Source organism: Colletes gigas, unplaced genomic scaffold (assembly GCF_013123115.1).
Source record: "Colletes gigas isolate AHSC1104 unplaced genomic scaffold, ASM1312311v1 Colletes_gigas_Sc00002, whole genome shotgun sequence".
NCBI lineage: Eukaryota > Metazoa > Arthropoda > Insecta > Hymenoptera > Colletidae > Colletes > Colletes gigas.
In genome coordinates, this window is record NW_025106631.1 from 5,403,490 (window position 1) to 5,425,856 (window position 22,367).

A 22,367-nucleotide genomic window follows, 5' to 3' on the forward strand; every position below is an offset into this window, starting at 1 on the left:
ATGATCGCTTTGAGAATTAGGAGTAGACTGGATGCATTTATGGGAAATTTTAATTCTCAAAATACTACAGAATGCACTTAATATGCAACAATATAATGATATAATTAAGAGTTGAGACAACCCTTTACAAAGTTCTGATTTCATTAATTCTATCAATAAAAATACGAATTTGTCTATATTCAAAATTTCTAAATAACAAAATTAGTCTAAAAATCATCAAGTATTACGTAGATTTGAAGCATTGCAATTATTTACCACAAAAATATTTATTCGATTACGAGATACTCGGTGTGTTTGTGTTTGCATTTATGTATTTGCCAATTCCAGAGAGTTATAGATTATTGTATAGTCTTTTCGCGTGCGAATTGACTAGTTCCCAACGAGGTAGGTTAGTGTTCTATGTTATTAGCGATAATAAGTGTTTGTTTATCACTCGTTGCGAAGAGAATAGGGCTCGTGGAATTTCCCATGTTCCCATAGTCGGGGGAATGGACTTGACGAAAGGGATGAGTATAAAAGCGGGCGAGAGAGAAGGAGGCAGCCATTGTAATTTATGCCGAAGTTAGCGAGCAACTTCGATGACTTCGTAAAATATTACTGATCCCCGTTTCAGCGATCTTATCTGACTCCAACACCGCGTTTCGTTTCGTCGGAACGCCTTCTTCTCTTCCTCTTCTTCTTCTTCTTCTTCTTCTTCCTCTTCTTCCTTTTCCTCTTCTAGAAGACTAGCGCCTCTAAGAAGGCGGTCGTGCGTCATGTCAAGACCGACTCCGCCACAACGACTTTGCTTTCCAAGTTCCGATCCTCGACACTGAGGGAACCGTATAAACATGTCATTTGTTGATGAAACTTGCATCGTCGAATTGTTATGCAAACCGACGCACACTACTTTAGCTCGCAAACGGTAAACCTCCATAATATGGAACACTTTCTTTCATTCGCATATTTTATCCACTTACTGAACATTCACGCAAATAGGAAATTCCTCTCTCTTTCGATCTCTCGATCTATTTATTTCGGAGTCGACATTTCTAGGGGATTTGGATCCTAGAAGACTCAAAAGAAAATGTCCTTACGTGTAATATTTGGAGTTAAGATATTGTTTGAGTACCATTTCTCGGTGATACGCGTTGAGGGAACTGGTAATTCTGGGTCAAAACCCTTTGGTGGTGGAGCAGCTGGGAGTAGATGCTGGTAATCTTCGGATCGGATGGTTAGAGGCTCGATAGCCCAGATACATCAAGTGTTGATACTCATTGCCACTTTATTTTCGAGTTCCCTTCCTGGATGACTTGTTCAATGAAAGATAGACTCACGATCGGATCAGAATAAAAAGAGAAAATATCCTTACCTGTAATAGTACTTGTAGGGTGAACGTACCTAATACGGCCTAGCAAAAGTTAATATATTTTTGCATTCTACTCTAGAGCCTTAAAATCGATTTTTTATTATTTCATTTCTCGAAAATATTTTTTCTCAATTTTTGAAGTTACTCGACTAAGCAATATGATTTATTTATCGCGTATTCTGTTATCTAGTATTATCTAGTATTTACAAACATTGACGACAATAGGATACCGTAGGAAATACACAGATAATTCGACGTTTGACAGAAGTTATACTTTATCAGTTTGCTTAACAGTCCAGTTTTATTATTTATTATTGTATGAAAGTTTTTTGACGAATTTCTTGTGTTAAGATTGCAGAGAAATTTTTTTGGAAACCATCAGTTATGGCAGTGATCGGCAACTTGAGACTCCCAGGCATTCAAGTGCCCGGCGCGTGCCAAACACTCGAACGTCGAGCAATCTTCAAATTTTTTATTACGGTTAGGTCGAAAAATATCGAGCAACAGAAAAAGTCGTATCAGAGTAACGATACATTCCGAAATTCAGTAGCAAATTACAAAAAAAGCGTTTCATCGTGCCTTAAATTCTTCTGTTATTTCCCCGTGTCACTATAGATGAATAAATAAATATCTTAAATCAATCGTAAATAACATGAACTGTTGTTTTCAATTTCTCGACCACTGTTATCAGTGCCAAATGTGCATGAAATTTGAAAATGAAACGAACGAGAACCAGATTATCTTTCGTATTCATTTTATTTCCAAAGTTGGAAAGCCGTGTATGAACGTGAAAGAGGAAAAATGAGGGAAAGCGTAAAAGGGTGACTTAGACGAAAGCAGGTAACAGATTGATGAAAAGATAGTCAAATTTTTCGTCGATAATCGCGCGGTCAGTGTGGGATTCCAGGTGTGGGTGGCAAAAGGTGGTGGTTGAGAGAGAGAGGGTGTGGATGCCGGTGGGGTAGAGGAAAGCACGCCGCAGAGGACACTTTTGTCTCGTACTTTAGTGTCACGTTGTCCCATCCATCGCATTTCATCAGATATGGTAGCTGGACCACGGCCTATCTCTGCTAGATGAGATGGCGAGTGTCCATCTCAAGTACCTCTCTTTCCGGGAACTCCGTGGAGTAAAGGAGATCTCGCAGTAGCGAAGCTTATCTTCTTGTCCGATCGTATTTCGCCGTTTCTTTTATTTTGCGAAGCTTCGTTACACGCAGGTAGTATCTATTTACAGCCACATGTCATTGCGCACTCGATACACACGCGTGCACCACAATGATCGCGAAAGTGGAATCATTACCTAGTGTCTCAGTTTCCGACGTCTCACTTATTTCAACTATTCTCCGATTCGTTTCGTTCGTTGGATCATTATGTAAAGGATACTTCGTTCTGATTCATCTTTTGATTTTTAAATACGTGTTTTCTAGTGTTTCTTTCTTGTCAGTGCGTTGAAAATGAAGTAGAAAATGGGAGTATGAGCCACACTTAACACGTGGGACCTCAATTCTCCATTGTTGATCCAAGGAATCGATTCTAGATCCTGCTGTGACCGTAATTATGAAAATGAAAGTTAAATTAAAATATTAGCTCTAGTTGACATCTTGTACTATCTAAAAAGGATCATTTTTGTCGACTTTTACATTTCATATACTCCAGCCTTTAATCTGATCTGCTATTTTAGCAGACTGTTGCTCGAAACTAAAGGTAAACAACACCAAGCAGACTTACACGTATGCAAACGTTATAAAAAAGTTATAAAAATACGTGGTTTTGGAAATTCAATACATTACGATTTGTCGTTGAAATGGATGAGTATTCCACAAAAGTTAATCAAGGATCGTGTTAACCCACTCTTTATTTTCGAATATATATTTTGACGAAATTATAATTGAAACAGTCTTATTCTCATACAATCTGAAATACAATTTTAACTATTTACTCACAGATAGTAATTGCTTTTTTTTGAGTTATCGGTCAGTTTATTTTAAGCTAAAGTTTCGCCTAGCATGTTCATCGCAAATAAAAAAGACGGAGTAACAGTGGCGGGGATGACTGGTTCAATTATCGAGGGAACAGTTCGATCGATAAGCGAGGTAATACTGCATTTTCATGGTACCAGGCATGACCGACATATTCATTTTTTGCTGCTTTTTTCATTATACTTCAAATAATGGATGTTGTCCCATATTCTCCACATTTGTCTATTTTTTAAATCTTTTTATATTCATAACTGTACAACTGCTTTTTTACTCTCGAAATTCTATAATTGATTCTTGAAATCTATTATTTGTTTCTACAACGTTGTGACGAAACTAGAGGTACAAATGAAAGGGGAAGAATAATGGCTAACCTGTGACAATCGTTGAAAGACAGTAATATTAATTTTATTTATCACCCGTATACGGTGGCTCGTTTTACGTTCGAGTCTCGCATTTCCTCTCTTTTCCATCAGCTTTACGTACCCCCGCGTCCAGCATTATTACTTGTAGGATGTAGTATCGGTTTGAATTGTAGCTACGCCGCAGATAAGGGAGAAATGAATTGGGCAGAAGAGGGTAAAGCCCATAGAATGGGCGAAAAAAGAGTATTTGTGAATTCGGATGGTTTAGATGTCTGCAATAATATTGGGGGTCTAAGACGCGGCGACTGCTTTTATGCTTCTGGTATGTACATAAATTTCCTTTGAATGGCACACGTATAAGTCGGCGCCCACCGTTCTGTTCTACCTGCCACTCCTTCCACCCTTGCGTTATAGCCTTTCTTCTCTATCCCGTCTTCTTTCATCTCTTTGTCGATCCCCTGTTTCCATCCTCTGTTGCTCTTTTCCCTTTATGTCTAGGTTAACTCCATTTCTCCGACCTTTCGTGTGTTTACAGAAACGTCAACGATATACCAGGAACAAGCAAGAAATTGCCGAATTTATAGTCGATCGGCGGGTCTCCCTCGCGTTGTTCGCCACCAATGATGTTTTCCGATTTGCTCAAACTGAATTTACCCTAAATCGCGGAATCAATGTGATTGGCGTTTAACGCGTCCACTGTGCCTGATTTCCAAGTTGAGAAAGAATATTCGAATATTGTTGATAATTTGAAATATCCAATACGGACAAATTATCTGTTGATCGATGCCACTTGAATCAATTCTCAAAGTGAAAGTTAAAAATTAAATTATTCCAAAACTTCAAGTCATTTAATTCTATGATTTCGTGTCGATTTGTCGATCACTTGGAAAATAGGAAATGTGACATGAAATTTGGAATACCGAAAATAATGTGATTTGGAGTATTCCAAATTTCCTAATAGTGTATATAGTTTGTCCATGTTTGTTTAGGTGTTATAATTTTATATTGAATTGTGGAAGGAATGGATAGTTTTGGCTTGAATCAGGATCGAACTTTTTACGGGTCTGACGAGGCGGAGTCGTTCAAGCAAGAAACAAACATTTGTTTAAACGATCCCGACAAGTCACGGCCATAAATACCAGCGAGTCATTAATCTTGTTTTCGGCCGTGCCCGCTTATACGTTAATGTATAATGTATTCTCACCCCTGTAGCTAAAACAATCAACTCGAGCGGAGAAAACGAATCAGGAATTTTCGGCGAGAGGCACGGCCAGGAAAAATAACGCCTTCGAGTGTGATGCGGATTAGGTGTATTGATTATAGGTTACCGGATTCATCTGTTTGGCGGCGAAATTGATTCTTCGGTGAAGTTTTGGTTAGCTGGTAATTTATGGCCGTCAGCCGGGTTGTTGGCAGGTACAAGGAAATGATAAATTTCACCTCGAAAAACTCGAGGAATGTGCAAACTTAATGGGTACTAATTAGCGGATTCGGATTAACGACCGTGACGTGTAATTTTTATTATCGACGTTATATTTTACATCTCTTCATTGCCATCTGGAAGACTAATAGTTGCGACACGGTTCCGCGCAGGTTGCCATAAATCCGAGTCGAGCGAAAAAGAATTTGTGTAGGCGACACGTTTAACTATTTTATTATTTTTCGATCCGAGAGTGGGGGAAATTGACGATGTTAAAGAACAAAATTGTTTACGGTTCGAATAATTTATTTTGATAACATAAATTTTTATAGTAATTTAAAAATATTTTTTGTAGTATCATACAAGACTATACTACAAAATTATAATTTATTAGTAATAGTCATATATAAAGTGACTTTTACAATTGTAATTATTGTATTTTTCATGTTACTTCTAATATGATCAGCCTGATTCCATGCACCAGAGTCATTTCACGTATGTCATCGAAAGTACATAAAAAACAGTAAAAACCAGATTATCGTTCGTAGTTTTATTTTATTAAAATTCAAAGTTCTCATCGCTTATATTGGAAAATTTTTGTCTATCTCGTACAATATTAACACTAGAACTACCAACAATTATAGTGTACTTATTTCTACCAAAGAAATTAAAACGATAGACACTCGAAGAAATGACTAATGCAATGGAAATAAACGTTTATTCATTCCCTCATAAAAAACCGCGGTAAATTTGCAAAAATCCAGTCGCGTATATTTTTTACAATTTTTATTAGAAATTACCATTCATTTTTGCCATTTTTATCATTAGATTCGATAAAAACCGTATATCTTAGATATCGTACGAAAGAGAAGGGACGTTCTTTTCGTTTCTCGAGAGATTATTCGAAGTAAGAAGTTAAAAATGTGGTGAAATTGGCGGCCCCTGTTTCGTTTTGTCTGGCGTTTGCCATTTGTCGTGGACGGTGAAGGACCACCGCGGATATCGAGAAACAAATGCGGGGAATAAATTTGTAAGACAGCAAATGTGAAGGATTGCGATCCTTGGCTCGTTCGTCCCGGGAGAAGAGAAGAGAGCTGGACCCCCCGAGGCGCGCGGACCGCCCCGAAAATATTTTTAATTTTATTACATCCTGTAATATGGAAATTCTATGGTCACAGTTATCAGGTGTGAATTGAATTATAGTGACTGCCGACGTGGTCCTATTATTTATGCCCGGCCAGAATCACGTTCCTCGGCCCGAGGTTTCACGATACACCCGGCGATAGAAAACACATGGCGTCTAATGGCACTGTAGAAAATCTCGTGTCGGGTCTATACTAATTCGTTATCTACACAGAATAGCGAACGTATAACCGTCGTAACGGGACCTATGCAGGGCTATAATGAATTCCTAAACACTTGTATCGCGTTCTTTACGATGAAATAAAAATGGTCCTGTCGAAGTGAAGCTAATAATAACTATGCGGCGCAGCACGAACGGGGCTCCCTCCATCCGAGGAAATTCTTCGAGTCTACTGGGGCAGCCCAAATAGATTTTACGTCGAATGGTTTTTCTAGGATGCCCAGCGCGTTTTAATTGTCCACTTATCGGTTGCGTGGGATCTGTTGAAAGGGACAGACAAAAGGGCGGGGAACGACACAGAGCCTTTTAAAAGGTCCCCCGCAGCTATCGGTGCCATTATTGCTTGGACAATCGATGGTCGCTACCGACTCGACGCGGCGGTTCACCTGCAAAGGATCGTGGATTTTTACGGGGCTTCTATCTTTATAAATATTCTAGAAAATATTCATTCTTTCGAAGTCCACGTTGTCTAAATAGCTTCTATGTTTGGTCGAACTTGAAGGAATTCAGTAGGGTCAAATGTTAGAAATTCATAATCTCGAGTTTCTACAAATATCGGAAATATAAATTTATATTTGATTGGAACGTAATAAGTGAACAATTTATATTTAGTTTTTACTCTTTCTTTCCTTTCTAACATTCTTTTATTTCAAGCTTGAAGAAATTTAAATCATTTTTTAACTTTTGATAGCTTGCAACCTAGCAAATTGTCGATACATTAAAATACTGCAAATTATGTTAATAAATTGATAATTTTTTTTAAAGTTTGTGGAATGATCATGATTATTCTTGGCTTCATCCAAGCTCTTATAATCAGATTTTATTGTTAATAAGGATTCGTAATCTAAATTGCAATCAAAATAAAATTTAACGAAGAAAACCCGGGAAACTGTTTCAAGAGAAAAGACCAAACTATAATTAATCACTTCTGAACTAACTATTTGTGAAAACTGTAACTCTGTATGCATCCAGCAGTGACGTTGATAGTAAACGTCTCGTTTATAAACTCCAAATGAATAATTAACGCAAAGAATTTCTTAAAAGTATTCGATCAATTGATTCACCTTGCGTGTTCGGTTGATGGAATTCGATATAATCGGTAGAAACGATACCAGAATCCTATAGCAAGTGTTACTTCCGACACGTTCTTCTGTTGTATATGTCTGCCTAGCTAAGGTGACCCATTTTAAATCGCTCGAAATCTTTTGCCAAACGAGGAAGTAAGTGGATACGGATAATGTCGCGCATATATCAGCTGGCGGCAGCAATATAGCAGTCTATATGGCGTTCCTATGCGATTCTATGAGTACCTACAACCATTGGCTGTTCTGATGCAACAAAATGTTCTTCCCGCGAGTTGTTCATCCCATCCTTTCTGCCCTTTTCTCTTCTTGCTTCTTATCCACGCTGGAATTTCATAGAAATCGTCTCGACCGTTTTGTGCGCCGAAGATCGTGTAATGTTCGCCGATCCAGGGTACTGTTGCTTGTCACGGACGATCGTTATCGATGTCTATTCGCAAATTATGCTCCATAAAACATACGCACGCGTGTAATTCTGCGAGACATTTATTAATCACTCGTCGACTCATTTATTTCCGTCGAATTTATTACTTTCTACAAATATCGAGCGTACTGTAATGGACTCGTAGTACAATTATAATTTTATCAAACGTGATCGTAATATTATTATATGTATAGATTTTTCAATCCACTCGATATGTTAATAAAAGTGATCCGTTTTGCCAATAATGTACATGATCATTGATACCAATTTTTACGTTTTATTTTCATTTATAACGAAGTATAATTCTTCGAAATAATTATCCAATCGTTGACAGACAAATTTATTTGGATGCATATAACAGTGGAAATAATTATTATCGAGAAAAAATGATTAAACTTTGAATATAATTTCAAGTTAAAATTAATCTAATCTCGTCGATTTTCGTTAATGTAAATAAAAGCATCGAAAAAATTGCTGATTTTGTATTTCTTGTATAGATCCAAATTTATACGCTTCGGACACTTTCTGCTCGATTTTCTTCGTCGATGATTACGATCATGTTTTCCCACACGTTTCATAGTACATTCTTTGGCGAAAGAAGGTGACCGTGACGTAAATATTTTCGCGGTTAAATTCGTGGACGCCACCTCTCGTGATTGTTTCCTCGAAATTTCTCACGGCAGTCCCGCCGAAATAGCGCCATCGTTTTCGCATGACGAGGCGAGGATCTTCAAAGTATTATGGCCTACTCGCAGCGAAAGCATGAAAGGACACCCCTCGTAAATATTCCCAATAAATATCGTCGGTACCTACCGTTGGTCGACGCCTACGTCGCGCGCCAGTATTTCGGTTTCCCAACGGAGCCTTCGCTGCATCCGCACCTGATTAAATTTATTTCCTCATTGTGTCTGCACTTGAAACGTAACTCGATCGTAGTCTTCGTACCAAGTATGTCGTTTAAAGATACGGAAACGAGACGAATTTAACGCTAGAACTGCCAAAGCAGCCAAAATGACCCATTCATGATTTCTAATAAAATTTGTGAAAAAGTTACTCGACTGAATTCTTAATAAGAGAATGACTAAACTTATTTCCATTGCATTATACATTTCTTCACGTGTCTATCGTGTTTTAATTTCCTTGGTATAAATAAATACACTATAATTGTTGGTAGTTCTGGCGTTAAATCTCTTCCATCTTGAAATTTTGTTCATTCGAGCGAAAAGAATATCCTTGGAGTGCTTGAAATATATTTGGTATACAATACAAATAGTAATTTTTACGTGAATTTTAGTAATTACTATTGAACAGGAATAAATTTAAAACCTCGGTCTTTGTCGAGCAAACGAGTAGTATTTAATAAAATGTCACATGGATCGCGATAAAAATATTGCTATAAAGCTCGAAGTTTTTATTTGGTAATAAAAAAAGTTATCTTAAAGTTAAGTCGCTAACTTGAATATTAAAATAACGTTTATTGCTAGAAAACAATGTTTCTATCGCGATGAGAAATTTTAGTCGATTCTACAACTTTCTGCCTTGGGTGTTTTATTTATTACAAAATCTGTGTTTAATAAAAGCAGCCTCCCGATTTTGCAAAAATTACTTTATCTCGAACGTAACCAATCGGGTGAAATTTATAGCGAAGCCATGTATGATATATACTGCGTACACTACATAAAACGTATGTTTTATAGTATATAAAAAGCATTCTTTGCCCGTTCAAAGCCTTCCCTTATAATAAAAACACATACGAATTTGCGCGCGCGTTTCGTGGTGCACGTGCGTGAAAAAAATATGTGATTTAACGGTCGTCGAGCTGTTGTGTTTCTGTTCTGCCAAATTTCTTTGCGATCGCATTCTTATTTTGTGTACTTTCCATACTTCTTGGCCCCGGTTAACGCGTTGGCCGTCACTGGCGGTCACTGATGGCGCTCAAAACTTACAATGTGTTTAAAAATCGCGTAAAATAACGCTACTGTCGCTAAGAATGCTACGAAATAGGAAAATCACCATTAAATTACCGAATAGTTTTACTTTTTCAATACAACTTGCCATCTATAGAGTCAACTAATTTATTCCTTTCATTTTTTATTAACGTTGGATTCAGAATTGGGCAAAATGTAACCAAATCTTTAAAATGTGTATTAATTGACCAATTATGTAGTTGGAATATTCTTATACTTTGCTTGTCTTCTCTTCTTGGGTGTCTTCCGACTCCTCAAATTGCCCACGAAAACGAAACTTTGTTTTTAGATAAGTGGAAAATTCTCGTTAAAATTCAAGAGTCCTATCCAGATTTATTTTCTTTAATTTCTAATCTCAAAAATTAATTTTTTTAGATCCTTAGTGAAAAATTATGTCACCCATACATGAATGTGGTAGTCAATGTGTTAAGCTGATGTTCTCCCATTTCAACTTATCAATATTCCCTAGAATTCAACTTCAAATTAATGTATTCTATTTTTCTATAGTGAGAAACTCTATTTCATGAGACTATGTGCATTTGTTTTGGTCACTTATTTAGTATAAACACTATCTAGACTGATTTCCTTTAACGTCTGATCCTGAGAATTTTTTTAGTAGAAAATTATGTGACGTGGCAATTTACGCGTTAGAAGAAAAACCGAATTTTAATGAAACCGTCAACGTGACGGGGTTCGGGTAAAAATATATGTAATCAGTGTCCGTAAATCTAGCGTTAAGGATAAATAATCGGCGGGCAAAAGAAAGTTAGAAAAGTGAATAGTTAAAGATACAGGCGGTGGGAAGATGCACTCACGAAAAGACTGTTTGCACGAGGACGTACACAGGGATCGCCACGAAGGCTCACAATAGAGGCACAGTTCGTCGGTCGATAATCCTGATTTAGATGCGGTCGTATATTAGACTAAGGTTCGTGAAATTGAATGGCGGAATCAGCAGAGAGACCGATTCTGCTTTCATCCGAAGGGAGGAGGTCTGTACCGTGCGAAAAATAAACTGCCACTGTCGCGAGGGCACGGTTAGTACATTTTGTAGGTGGGTAGCGTTCATTGCTTCCCTGTTTCTCTCTTATCTTTTCGTTTCTCTCTTAAAACGATTCTTCCTGAACAGTTCGAACTTTCCTACCCTTCTTCATATCAAATTTCAACGTAGAAAGCTGATTATAGCTCCCCAAACGACAGGTAACGTTAACAGTTTACAGGTAATAGGGTTAATTCGTGATAAACGTTTGAATCGTGGCAGTGAAATGTAATATTTTCATTCGGTCGTTGAATTACTAATAATCGTTTAGATAAACGTTCCTCGAATTAGACTTCAGGTAGTGAAAGTTTGGAAGCACTGATTTTTTAATAAAATATGATATTCCTTTAATAGATTGCAAATCTGTAAAAAAATTGTATCCCATATTTTGACGAGTTTGCAAAATTTCATTTTTAAATCTTGTTTCTAAAAAAAATTCTGTATTTTGTTTACAAACGTTTTTTCTTTTAGGCAGAAAACAGTTTTTCCAAGTTGAAATATCGTTCTGATGGTCCTTAGTTTAACAGTCTAGCAACATTTTTATTGAGAATTGTATAAAATTCATTCTTCATCCCCAATTACTAAATAAAATTAAATTTCGTTTTCCTTCTACTAAGAACTTTATCCTCGTCAGTTTGAGGACAAAAAGTACGAATTTATGAACCGACCTGATAGTTCTGATAAATTTTTATTATGCGCCTAAATACTTAAATGCATGTATTAATTGGTACAAATTAATGTCGTGGTTGTCAATCATAAAACGACGATTACACGTTTGCCGGGTAACTACAAAATGGGTACCATTAAGGTACGAAAAAGATCCACGCCTAGTCAACGTCATATGATTATGGTTGGATACGAAAGCTATACCACGAGCCCGTTATTAATGCGACCGATACTCAATCCACACTCATTCGTAGATACGATCTCTCCGCCCAGTCAATCGGATCGCAGAGTCTAAACCCGTAATTACTATTAGCCCACCCATAGTGAGTACGATACTACGAGAAAACGAACGAAAGTTTCAATTTACACGTTTTCGAGTCTTCGGGGTTCCAAGGTTTCGCTACTTTCGAGACTCAAGAAAAGAGGCTAAGGACGAGACTATGAGAGACAGCTTCTACATAAGGCTACGAGGCTATCAAATATTATTTAGATTAATTATTTTCAATTAGTTCTCTCACACTTTGGAATTAACATTGCAACAAAGTGTCAGTGTAATTATTTAGAGCAGGATTTCGATCACATTGTCTGACAATATCCCTTATATGATGCCCTTAAAAACTATTATGATACAGGTTTAGATTTTTGAAATAGTTACGAAGAACTTTTAATTAAAAAATTTTGCAAAATGTATACAAAACTAACTTTTAAAAATGTGCATATAAAATAGGAGAAACTATCGTGTAAAATGTGAAAATATAACATAGTTAAAATAGTTATTTATTCGAAACATGAAATGTGAATTATAAAAATCGGTTCTATCGTTGATATTCTTCTGTTATTTTTATGATACGATCGATTCGTTAAAATAAGTAGAATTAATAATTAATAATGAGAACCGCCAGGATTGTTAATTTTGGCCTCTTAATTCAATTATGCGTTATACCTTAAGTATTAAAAGTATATTAAAAGCGAATTGATTAAGTTTTCTTCTTTTTTTGTTCCAGGTAGTGTGCAATAACTTGAAGCCAGAAAATCGGTGAGCAATCCTTTACTTTTACTTCTATTTTTAGTGTTCTTATTTAATGCTCCATTTTGATAACTTTATTCCATGATAACTTTATTCTTTATTAATAAATTTGATCAATTCAACAATGTTTTCTTTTGCAATCTGATGATTTACTTTAATTTTCGATACCCATTGACGTTTATAAAATTATCAGTTAGCGAATAAAACTATACGATAAAGTCTAGAGCTAGTAATTTGTTTCTTGTACGTTTAATTGATTCAATTAAGCCATCTGGTCACGTTTTTCGAGTTATTAAATAACTTCTACAATTTTTATTATTTTGCGCCTAAAAAAAATTTGTGTGAACTCTCAAAAGATTAATAAAAAAAAGCGAGCAGAACTGTTGTCGAAAAAGTTCTATAGTTTTATTTTTCCAAGAAATATACGGAAAGCGTTATTTTTTCGAGCGAATTTTCAATCTTCCAAAGTGGATGTCAGCCGATAAAAAAGATACGTGTCAAATATTCTTTCGATAACTATCTTTCCCATAAATTTCTTTAAAATCGACGCCTGTAAAGGTGTGAAATGAATTTTAAAATTGTTTCTTTCGATAAAGCATTTGTTCTATTTTACAAATATACATAATTTATGTAACCAATTGATAGAACAATATGATCACAGACATTTTTTGCATTGAAAATCTATTTTGTAAAAGAAGAAAATTCTAACGAAGGAAACTTCCTTTCGTGTAAATTTTTAATAAAGAATCACATTCTGGATAGAAATGTGCATATCGCAGTATCGAGAAAGACCATAAATATTATAGCATCCTGGCACTTATATTTTTCTAATGTACATAGTGCATCGTTCACGAATGACGGGAAGATCGAAATTCGATGTTCGATGCGCACATTGTAATTCAACCATGTTTGCTGTTGTAGATTTACAATATCGATATTGGTGGAAGCGTTTCCACGTCTCAAGTATATCGTCGACCTCACAAACACAGACCGCTACTATGACGAAAAGGTAAGATAAATACTCGTAAAATTCAGATTCACGTATATTCCAAATACATAGTTCTTTGACATAGCTTTTATTCGTCGACGAATACAAAAGCGCGGATGTTACCATGCTTTCGGGTGTTTTTCTTCATTTATGTTAGGTCTAAACGATAATTGCATTGTTTATCTAAGTTTTGCTTCCCTGGGAAGGGTAATTTTTATGCAAATATCGTGCAAGAATAATCGTAAAGATTTGAACACTTTATTTCATCGAGATAAATATTTATACTAGGAAATTTTGTTTTTAATAATATTCCTCGTTTCGATTAAACTTTGGTCGATCCACATTCGTCTCTATCCTTTAGAAATTTCGAATTCGTTGAAGAGTACAAAATGTGCAATTGTGTATTCCCAGTTTCATTTTGCTGCAGGAATTCAAAAATTATGGTGTGCAATACGAGAAGATTATGGTACGTGGGCGGGAAGTTCCCACCATGGATGTGGTGAGAAAGTGAGTAACATTTCTTCTTTAATTCTCTAATTTTTATTTTGCACTTTTTTCGTTAACTTCATTATAAAAATCGCTTTAATGGAATATATGCATGATCAAGTATTTTATTTAATCTCAAGCGAATTTAACATTCGGTTGTATAAAAAGATTTACAAAATTTCGTTCATCGATCTTGTGGTATCAGAAAATAATTGTTGTCTTACTCTTCTGAAGCTTAATATTTATGTTAGTGTTATTAGTTTCAGCAATATTTAAACCTATTTCAAAATTTTTTAAATTATTAATTTTAAAGACTTTTCTTCGATCTTTTCATTTGTAATTGCGTGGAATAGATTCTGTATGCACACAAGCGACACTGAATAATTTTTTGGAAATATTTTATACTTTCTTATTTACTATTCTTAGCTTTTCTACTATTCAAGTGGAATATTAAGTCAAACAAGAAATTCAAATTCTATACTTTGCACCTGAATTCTGTTAAAGATAGCAACTCGTGTTTCATATCTTTTAACTATGATGCCCAACGATCAAATAGTTACAAATTTTTGGAAATTAAAGAAGACGTTGAAACTTTTTAGAGGATTTTCACCTACGAACGAAATCGTTAAATTCTACGAAAGTTTTTTTTATTAATAATAGAATCTGAAATTAAAAATTTCGTCGTTTCAACGCTCGTGTGCCCCCCAACTTTAGTATAATACATAGTATTATTTTTCCACGCCATTCTCATCGTTGTCACTGTGCTAACTTGAGTGTGTTTCGTTACTGACGCCACTACATATGCATGAAGCTATCACAGCCTATGCGACCACATATTCTATGAATACTGAACAGCTTTTTTATGATTGTGAAACGAAACGCCGGTAAAAACAATTCTCAGCGGTCCGTTGGGCTTTGATGAGCGCCATATTACGCGGAGCACGTCGGTAAATTCGATCGTCGCGTAAGTTCGTAAATTTTATAAATTTTACGCTTATATCTACCATCGCTAAACTGAATCTGGTTTAGAGTAAATAATCAAGAGTGAAAAAGGCGATGTATTATCCTTTTTATTTGAAAAAGTTGATACGAAAATAAATATTGAGAGACATTTCGATATTTTAAAATTAATTCAAAATAAGCATACTATTACAATATTTATTTAAATGAAAGATATATCGTCTTTTCACTCATAAGTACGCGTGTAAAAATTAATTTTTAGCCACCATCGATAAGAAATCTTGCTTCGTCGATCGATGTACTTGTACTTAGCGGAGTTATTTAAAAAAAGCACGCGAATCCGGTTTTCAGTTAATTGTAGTTAGTTTTAGAGCGTGTTGAAAGTTAACGCGAAACTGTACAAGTCAGTGTAACAAGATACACCTAACAGAGATCAGGTTGCACGATATTCACTATCATGCTAACAATATATGGACTCTGGTTTCCTAAATGCATTCGAATCGTGTTCCATGAGGTTCTCGAGGCAAATCCACTAAATGTACGCGTTGCGCGACGAGGAACGTGGGTGTTGACGCTTCAACAACGACGTCTTTATTCGCCGAGACATCGAACATAAGTTTCCTCGTGTTCTCTGTCTTGTATGTCGAGACAATGCTCATATATTCCACAAATACAAGGAAATACTGTGCTGATATCGGGGGAACATGTGAAAACACGAAAAGAAGTCGAGCGTTCCGTACACGATTTCGTCGCGCGAAACAAGTTTCAACGAACAGTATAGTTGAACCCTCATTATCGAAACTAATAGAGAAACACGACCATAACTGTCTTCGGATCGGGTATCGAGAAGATTCTGAAAATAACTATCTCACACTGGTACACAAAGCTTCTGTCTTAAACCAGAGCTTAAATTTAGGCTCCCAAAATGAGTCTGATTGACATTCGTAATCAAATATTTCTTTTTACCTTTATTATTTGCTGAGCTAGTGCAAAAAAGCCATTTTTCTTAAAAAAATAAGTGTAAAAGGAGTTACATTCTTATTGTATCAAATCTTTAAAATTGTAATTTTTGTCCTTTAAATATTACACTGTTTTGCAAACTTGCAAGTTTCCTTTGTACATTAACAGTATGCTGCAACCTTTATCGAGGAAAATGTGTAATAATTAGAAATTTGCCTTTAACGATGCTGTTAAGATACTTGATTGAAAGCTGCACAAAGAAACTATTAAATCAAGAACACCGAGCACCTTATTTTTGCAACGCGTAAGACTTTCGAAAGAATCCGTGATCGAATTTGCGGTTACAGTAAATTCGACCGAAACATTTTTACGGTATATCACGTTCGCTACATAAAAGATGAAACGTGACGGCATTGTCACGAAGACGGAAGAGAAACGTTTTGGGAAGCGATTGTGGGTGGTAAAAGATACTTTACGTCCTCTCGTATTCATGATACGAGTACGCGTGTACGTTGCGTCATATTTCCGATGTCGTTAACTCGGATCATGGTCTTGGCCAACGTTATTACAAGTCGACTTCAAATCTCTCTTCATCTTTCTTTGTCTTCTCCAATTTGGTAGCATCGCCGAGATGACGAGGAACGCGCCTCATGCTCGGGACCACCCGGACGATCGCTTTATTACGTAAATTTCCCATCGCGTATCCTTTCTGCCTTCTTCAGCGTGTTTCGAGCACACGACAGGCTGCTTGTGCCGTGATAGTATTTAACACTAAACCTACCGACACTTCGTGTATACCCATTTCCACCGTGACCGGTCAAGTGTCTTTCTTTTTCTCTTTCACGAGGCAACGTATTTCAAATTGTTACATTATATGTATAGAAAGTTGTATTTTAAAGTTTATTCGTAAGATATATTTATAAATGTACTCTTAGTCGCCTTCATACCGAAAATTTACAAACTACGTCGAAATTTTTTAATTTTCAAAACGCCCTTGGAAACGAATTTTATTTCGAGTCGATAGTTAGTTTCGGAGAGAACAATTATTTACGAAAAAAATGCTGCCTGGTAGTTACGCGTTCTGTATACAAATTTAAATTCATGTTTAATTAAATAAACAGTTTCTAATCCAGTTTTATCGCACACCAGTCGTATAATTAATTGTTGAAACTTCTGTAGGTGCATAGTGTCAAAGTAAATATGAAAATAAACATAGAAGGCAGCATAAATTGGAATAGTTGATATATTCATCGGACAGAGAACGAAAAGTCCTTTAAAACGAGTGTTCGTTCAAGTCGATAGCATAATTAGTGACGAAGATACAAGGGTTTGAAGCGTTTGTTTACGTCGCGAGGCCATTGACCTCGCGTGACCGTAGTAAACAGTATATAGTACACATTACGTCACGACTCACGCGCGAGAGAAAGAGATGTTCATCTATCAGACATCTTCAAACACAATCATACGATTCAAATGACGTTTAATCACACAGTTTATTTAAATTTGATTTGATCGAGCATTATACAGCCTTTCCGAATGATTCGAAGCGGGAGCAGCTTCATAGGATGTTTCCAAAGAGGATTCTTTTCGCAATTAGCGCGTCTCCCAGAAATAAGTTAACGATGCTTCCGTACTCGTACACCAAGTTTATTTAGATAGCGATTAATCGAAGTTCTTGTTCGCAGTTTCATTTCGTCGTCGTCGTTACATCTGCGTTAAAAAGCGTACAGTGAAGACTAGTTGCAAAAGCCTGCGTTACTTTGAATCGAAGTGCTCACTCTTAAGCATTTGCCGCAGGGTGTCATTCTTGTCATTCTTGGATAATGTCTGCTTGTAGTCGGTGGGAATTGCGGTGATCTCGCGCGCCGTATTCCCGACATTCCTGGAGTTTGTCGTTCTTGTCGTACGCTGGCCATTCTAGGATCACGACGGCTGGACGCAGCGATCGGACCACGTAGCATTCCCTCTATATATTCTGTTAAACGAACAAATTAAGTTAAAAATTTCTCTTATCGCGATTAGAAAAAATAGTGACATTTAATGTGAGTTAAGCTTTTAAGCGAAGATTCGAAGAAATCTGGTCGGGAAGTTATTAGTCAGGGTTAATTGTAAAAGGGTTAATATTTCGATTGGTGTGGGTAACCACAGCCATAGAATACAAATTTCTACTTCCACTTACACAGTTAAAACGTTCCGGATCGTTCCGCGTAAGATAAATAGTATAAATACCGTGTAATGGAGGGAAAAGAAAGGTCAGACTCGGGTTAAGAATAATGTGGTAGCATCGGTAAGGGGAACGTGGAGTGTGGAGTAATTTTCGTTCAGTCGTTGGCGTTTCGAAGGCTGACTAAAACGTTTGATCCAGTGGTACGGTGGTGTTCGTATACGTGCAAAAAATCGGGACCAGGGTTTTCCATTTGTTCGCGAGGGAAAAACGAAATCCGATCCAGCCACGCGAAAATCGTCCGACGAGGAGGGCGAACGAGAGCAACGACGACCGCGTCTGAGATTCCAGGCGCTCACGTTCGTCGAGTGAAAAAGCTGTGCCGCATTTGTATCAGGTGGCAGCCTCTGGTAGAAACTAAAAACTTTTGTACTTTTCGTTCTACCTCCACGGGAGCGTTATCACTGTATTGGCGAGACTTTTCCGGTGAAAATGAGTCCAAACACGACTTTGCTCGGACTATTTTTAATCGAGAGTTTCTTTTATTTGAGACTTTTGAACAGTCGTGTGTATGGATGATCTAATCTTTTTGTTAGAAGAGAAGGGACGTAATAATTTTCTGAACGTGTTGCACTAAAGCTAGTTCGTTAACGCTATGTTTAAACAATTATAAGCAACTTACCGTAGGAATCTGAATCGTGTATCGAGTCCGTGCTGTCCCAATCTATCGAGCTATCGACTGCAAGTAATAAACGTACTTATTATAAAAACTGCTATATTGAGACGAAGAAGGAATAACGTATAGTCGCCCTGTCTGAAGTTAGTATGAAAAAGTGACGGAATTTCACGTACAAGGCAAACGGCGTGCAATTGCTACTCCAGCCGCTAAATCCTTGCGTCGTGATAAAACTCTGAGCGGTAGTGGTGGTGGTGCGTGTGGAATTTCCCGAGATTTTGGGGTCACCGGAGCATGGCAGTCGCGTGAACAATATTCAGGTGTGATCTGACCTTGAACCTCTTGACCCACAGGCGTCCGCCATGACAAGTGTTCCGGAAATGATCTGTGGATCATTGAAACTCCTTATTAAAACTATCTTGCTTGATCCCCCGTGATTTCGACTGCTAATTTTATTTCCACCATGCATACAATTTAATCGAAATTTAATTTTACGATATCATCGATTTCTTTTCTGAGTTTGGAATTTTTTCAAATTTTATTTCCTTAAATCTAATGTCAAAGAAAATTGAATCTATTTTATCTTTTCACTCGACTGATGAAGCGTTATCTAAAATATAATGTAAAAGTATTCAAATATCGCAAAATATATTAACTTTTGTAGTTCGTTTAGAGTCGCCACCTGCTAGTTTTAGTTATGTTTGTCGAGCAGCAAAAGGGTTAAATAAAATTAGGTTAACGTACGGATCAAATTCTGTCGGTGCAGTGAGGTATTCTTCAGTACATTGCACTGAAGTATCACACGTACACATTGCCTACTACTCCTCTGCGAAGTATTATAAACGTGAAACGCTTAATTTTGAATTTCTTGATAAAATGAATTATTGTAGGTAAGGTTAATTAAAAGGTCACATTTTGACAAATGGAACACGTTCAACTATTATGTATTCAACCAGCCACCTCGTTCTACTACCCGGTTTAGTAACAATTTTATTCCGGACATTGAACGATTTTGTATAAGGGAAGCTGTTTCAATAATCGAATGGCCAAGGAAAAATAAAATGCTCTATCCTCTAGAAATTAATTGAAATTCTTTTCTGCAATATCTATTTTCTACATTCAATTCGTTAAAACAAATAGAATTAATATTCTTTTATTTGAAAAAATTAGGAAGTAGCAAAGTTATTAAGGGTTAAAAACGCTCTTCTATTTGAACATCTTCTAGAGGATAAATAGTTCACTTTGATCGAAGAGATTTATAAGTATAATGCATTACGAATTATTATGAAATTTCTTCATAATATTAACATAATCTCCTATTTGGAAAATGGTTAAGTTTTGCTACAGAGTATACATACATGTAGATAAATATCTTTTAAATCTGCAATAGACGAACGTATTAATTAAAAATGCATTTATCATAGTGCATATAAATAAAGATATTTCAAATTTTAAATAACGAAGGGACCAATCGTGTATAATAAATGAACGGTAGACAGTATGTAAATAAAGGTAATAACATAGACGAGTTCGAAGTTCCAAATTCAAGATGGAATTTGTAACGTATCGATAATAAATCATTTTGTATCGTTTATGAAATTCAATCTAAGATATACAGAAAGTATTTAAATGAAACAGAAGGGCAAAAGGCACGAAACACCGAGCGATTCGTGAGTGTTCGTTGTTTGTTTTCAGGAACGTAGATAGAGAATTAGATCCCGTTTTTACGATGTCAATTAATAGAAGCGTAGCGCTGATAGACGACCGTGGTTATAAATATTTACGTCCGTCCATCTCGTATGGGGAAGTTTTTGAGCTTTCGGTGAAGATGAAAACTACGAGAAGGGCAACGACAACGACGTGGACGTTGATGTAGCCGGTTCTTTCGACGGGGAAAGTCCAATTGACCTGGCTGCGCGGACACCTCCGCGTCCGTGTCGAATCTGTAATTCAAATTCGAAGTGAAATTAATTTAACGCTTGTCATTTTTCACGTTACGCCGGTGCCGCAGCACGCTGATCTCCCGGCAGCCATTTTTCGATATTTCATTCCCAGGATCTACCATAACGCTTATCCGATAGATGCGTTGCTGTATCGAGGCATTTGAAACGTAGTTAGATAATTGAATAAGTGAATAAAGGAACCATTTCTTCCCCAACTGTTTTTTAGCCTTTCAAAATTCTATTAAAAAAATGAACAAATAATGAAAACAAAATTTCCTAAAAATACGAATTAATAGACTGGCCCGATAGTTTTGTTTTCGTACTCTAATTAAACGGTCTCATCGACTTGGTAGAAATTACTTTAATATGAGAAATAATATCAACGATCGCGTATCTACGAATAATTTAATTAATAACTAGTTATCGTGTAGAAATACAAACGTTGCATTATTTTTTTTTTTTATTGCTAATTACTGCTGTCCCGCTACTCGTGTTCGCGCATAACGAGTCATGGAATCCAGTCGGGTATTCTACTGTGGGCGTCCAAGAGTCCCTGGAATTCAAGTATTGAAATTATAACCTAAATTAACCCATTCGCGTCGATAAGCGGAATACTCTGCGCGTTTATACCGATACGTATCAACGTGGCGATGGCGTATTTCGTAAATTGATCTTAATACATATTGTATATTAATAAGCCTGCATAATTTTCAATTTTGATCTCGTCTAAATACCTTGCAAAGTAGTAACAACGTTGGCGCGTTTGTATGTTTAAAAACGTTGTAGTTTTATGTAAATTTCCATTGTTAAAGTTTACAGTCGCAGTAACAAATTTTAACATAGAAGGTGCTGATTATTTACTGTTCAAAATTACATTTAATTATGTTATTACCGTAATACTTATTATTGTTAATAGTAGTGTTCAGAGGATCGTGAAAGTCATTGCACATTTTAACATAGAAGGTGCTGATTGTTTACTGTTCAAAATTACATTTAATCACGTTATTACCGTAATACTATTGTTAATAGTAGTGTTCAGAGGATCGTGAAAGTCATTGCACATTTTCGAATGCATTTTCAATCACGAATTTACGAATGGCGTCGTCCGAGAAAAAGATGGGCTTCCAACGGTGTTTATAAATAACTGAAATACATCTTTCGACAGTCTACCATCGTTGTATATGATTATCCGGCAGTATCAGTGGGGAAAAAGTCGTTCGTTCTTAATGATCACTATACGTCGGGTCGCATAATAGGTTGTAGGTATCCCTATTCTTACAATCTATCGGTATCGAACGACGGTGGGAAGCATCTTGTAAGTCGGTGAGTGAGTTAGTGCTTATAATCGTGTTAGGCTAATAGGTAATATAAAGAGCCCGCCTCGAAGGTAAAAGGGACCAACGGCGCTAGAAACGATCCTATTAAGTCTCTATAGAGTGGCACAATTAAACTACCCTATTCTCACACGATGACAGATGGTTACTTTTCGTGAAAGTTCATCGTAGACGCATTT

General features: G+C 36.4%; 1 protein-coding gene across 1 annotated transcript in view; it reads left to right on the top strand.

Annotated features, from left to right (window-relative positions):
* The window catches only part of LOC122402029 (RNA/RNP complex-1-interacting phosphatase-like), a 46,162-nt gene that overhangs the window by 10,263 nt on the left and 13,532 nt on the right, over nt 1-22,367 (top strand). The window contains exons 3-5 of the mRNA XM_043404543.1: nt 12,655-12,686; nt 13,599-13,686; nt 14,093-14,172. Of these exons, the coding sequence (XP_043260478.1) occupies nt 12,655-12,686; nt 13,599-13,686; nt 14,093-14,172 (200 nt within the window). The remainder of the gene's footprint in view (nt 1-12,654; nt 12,687-13,598; nt 13,687-14,092; nt 14,173-22,367) is intronic.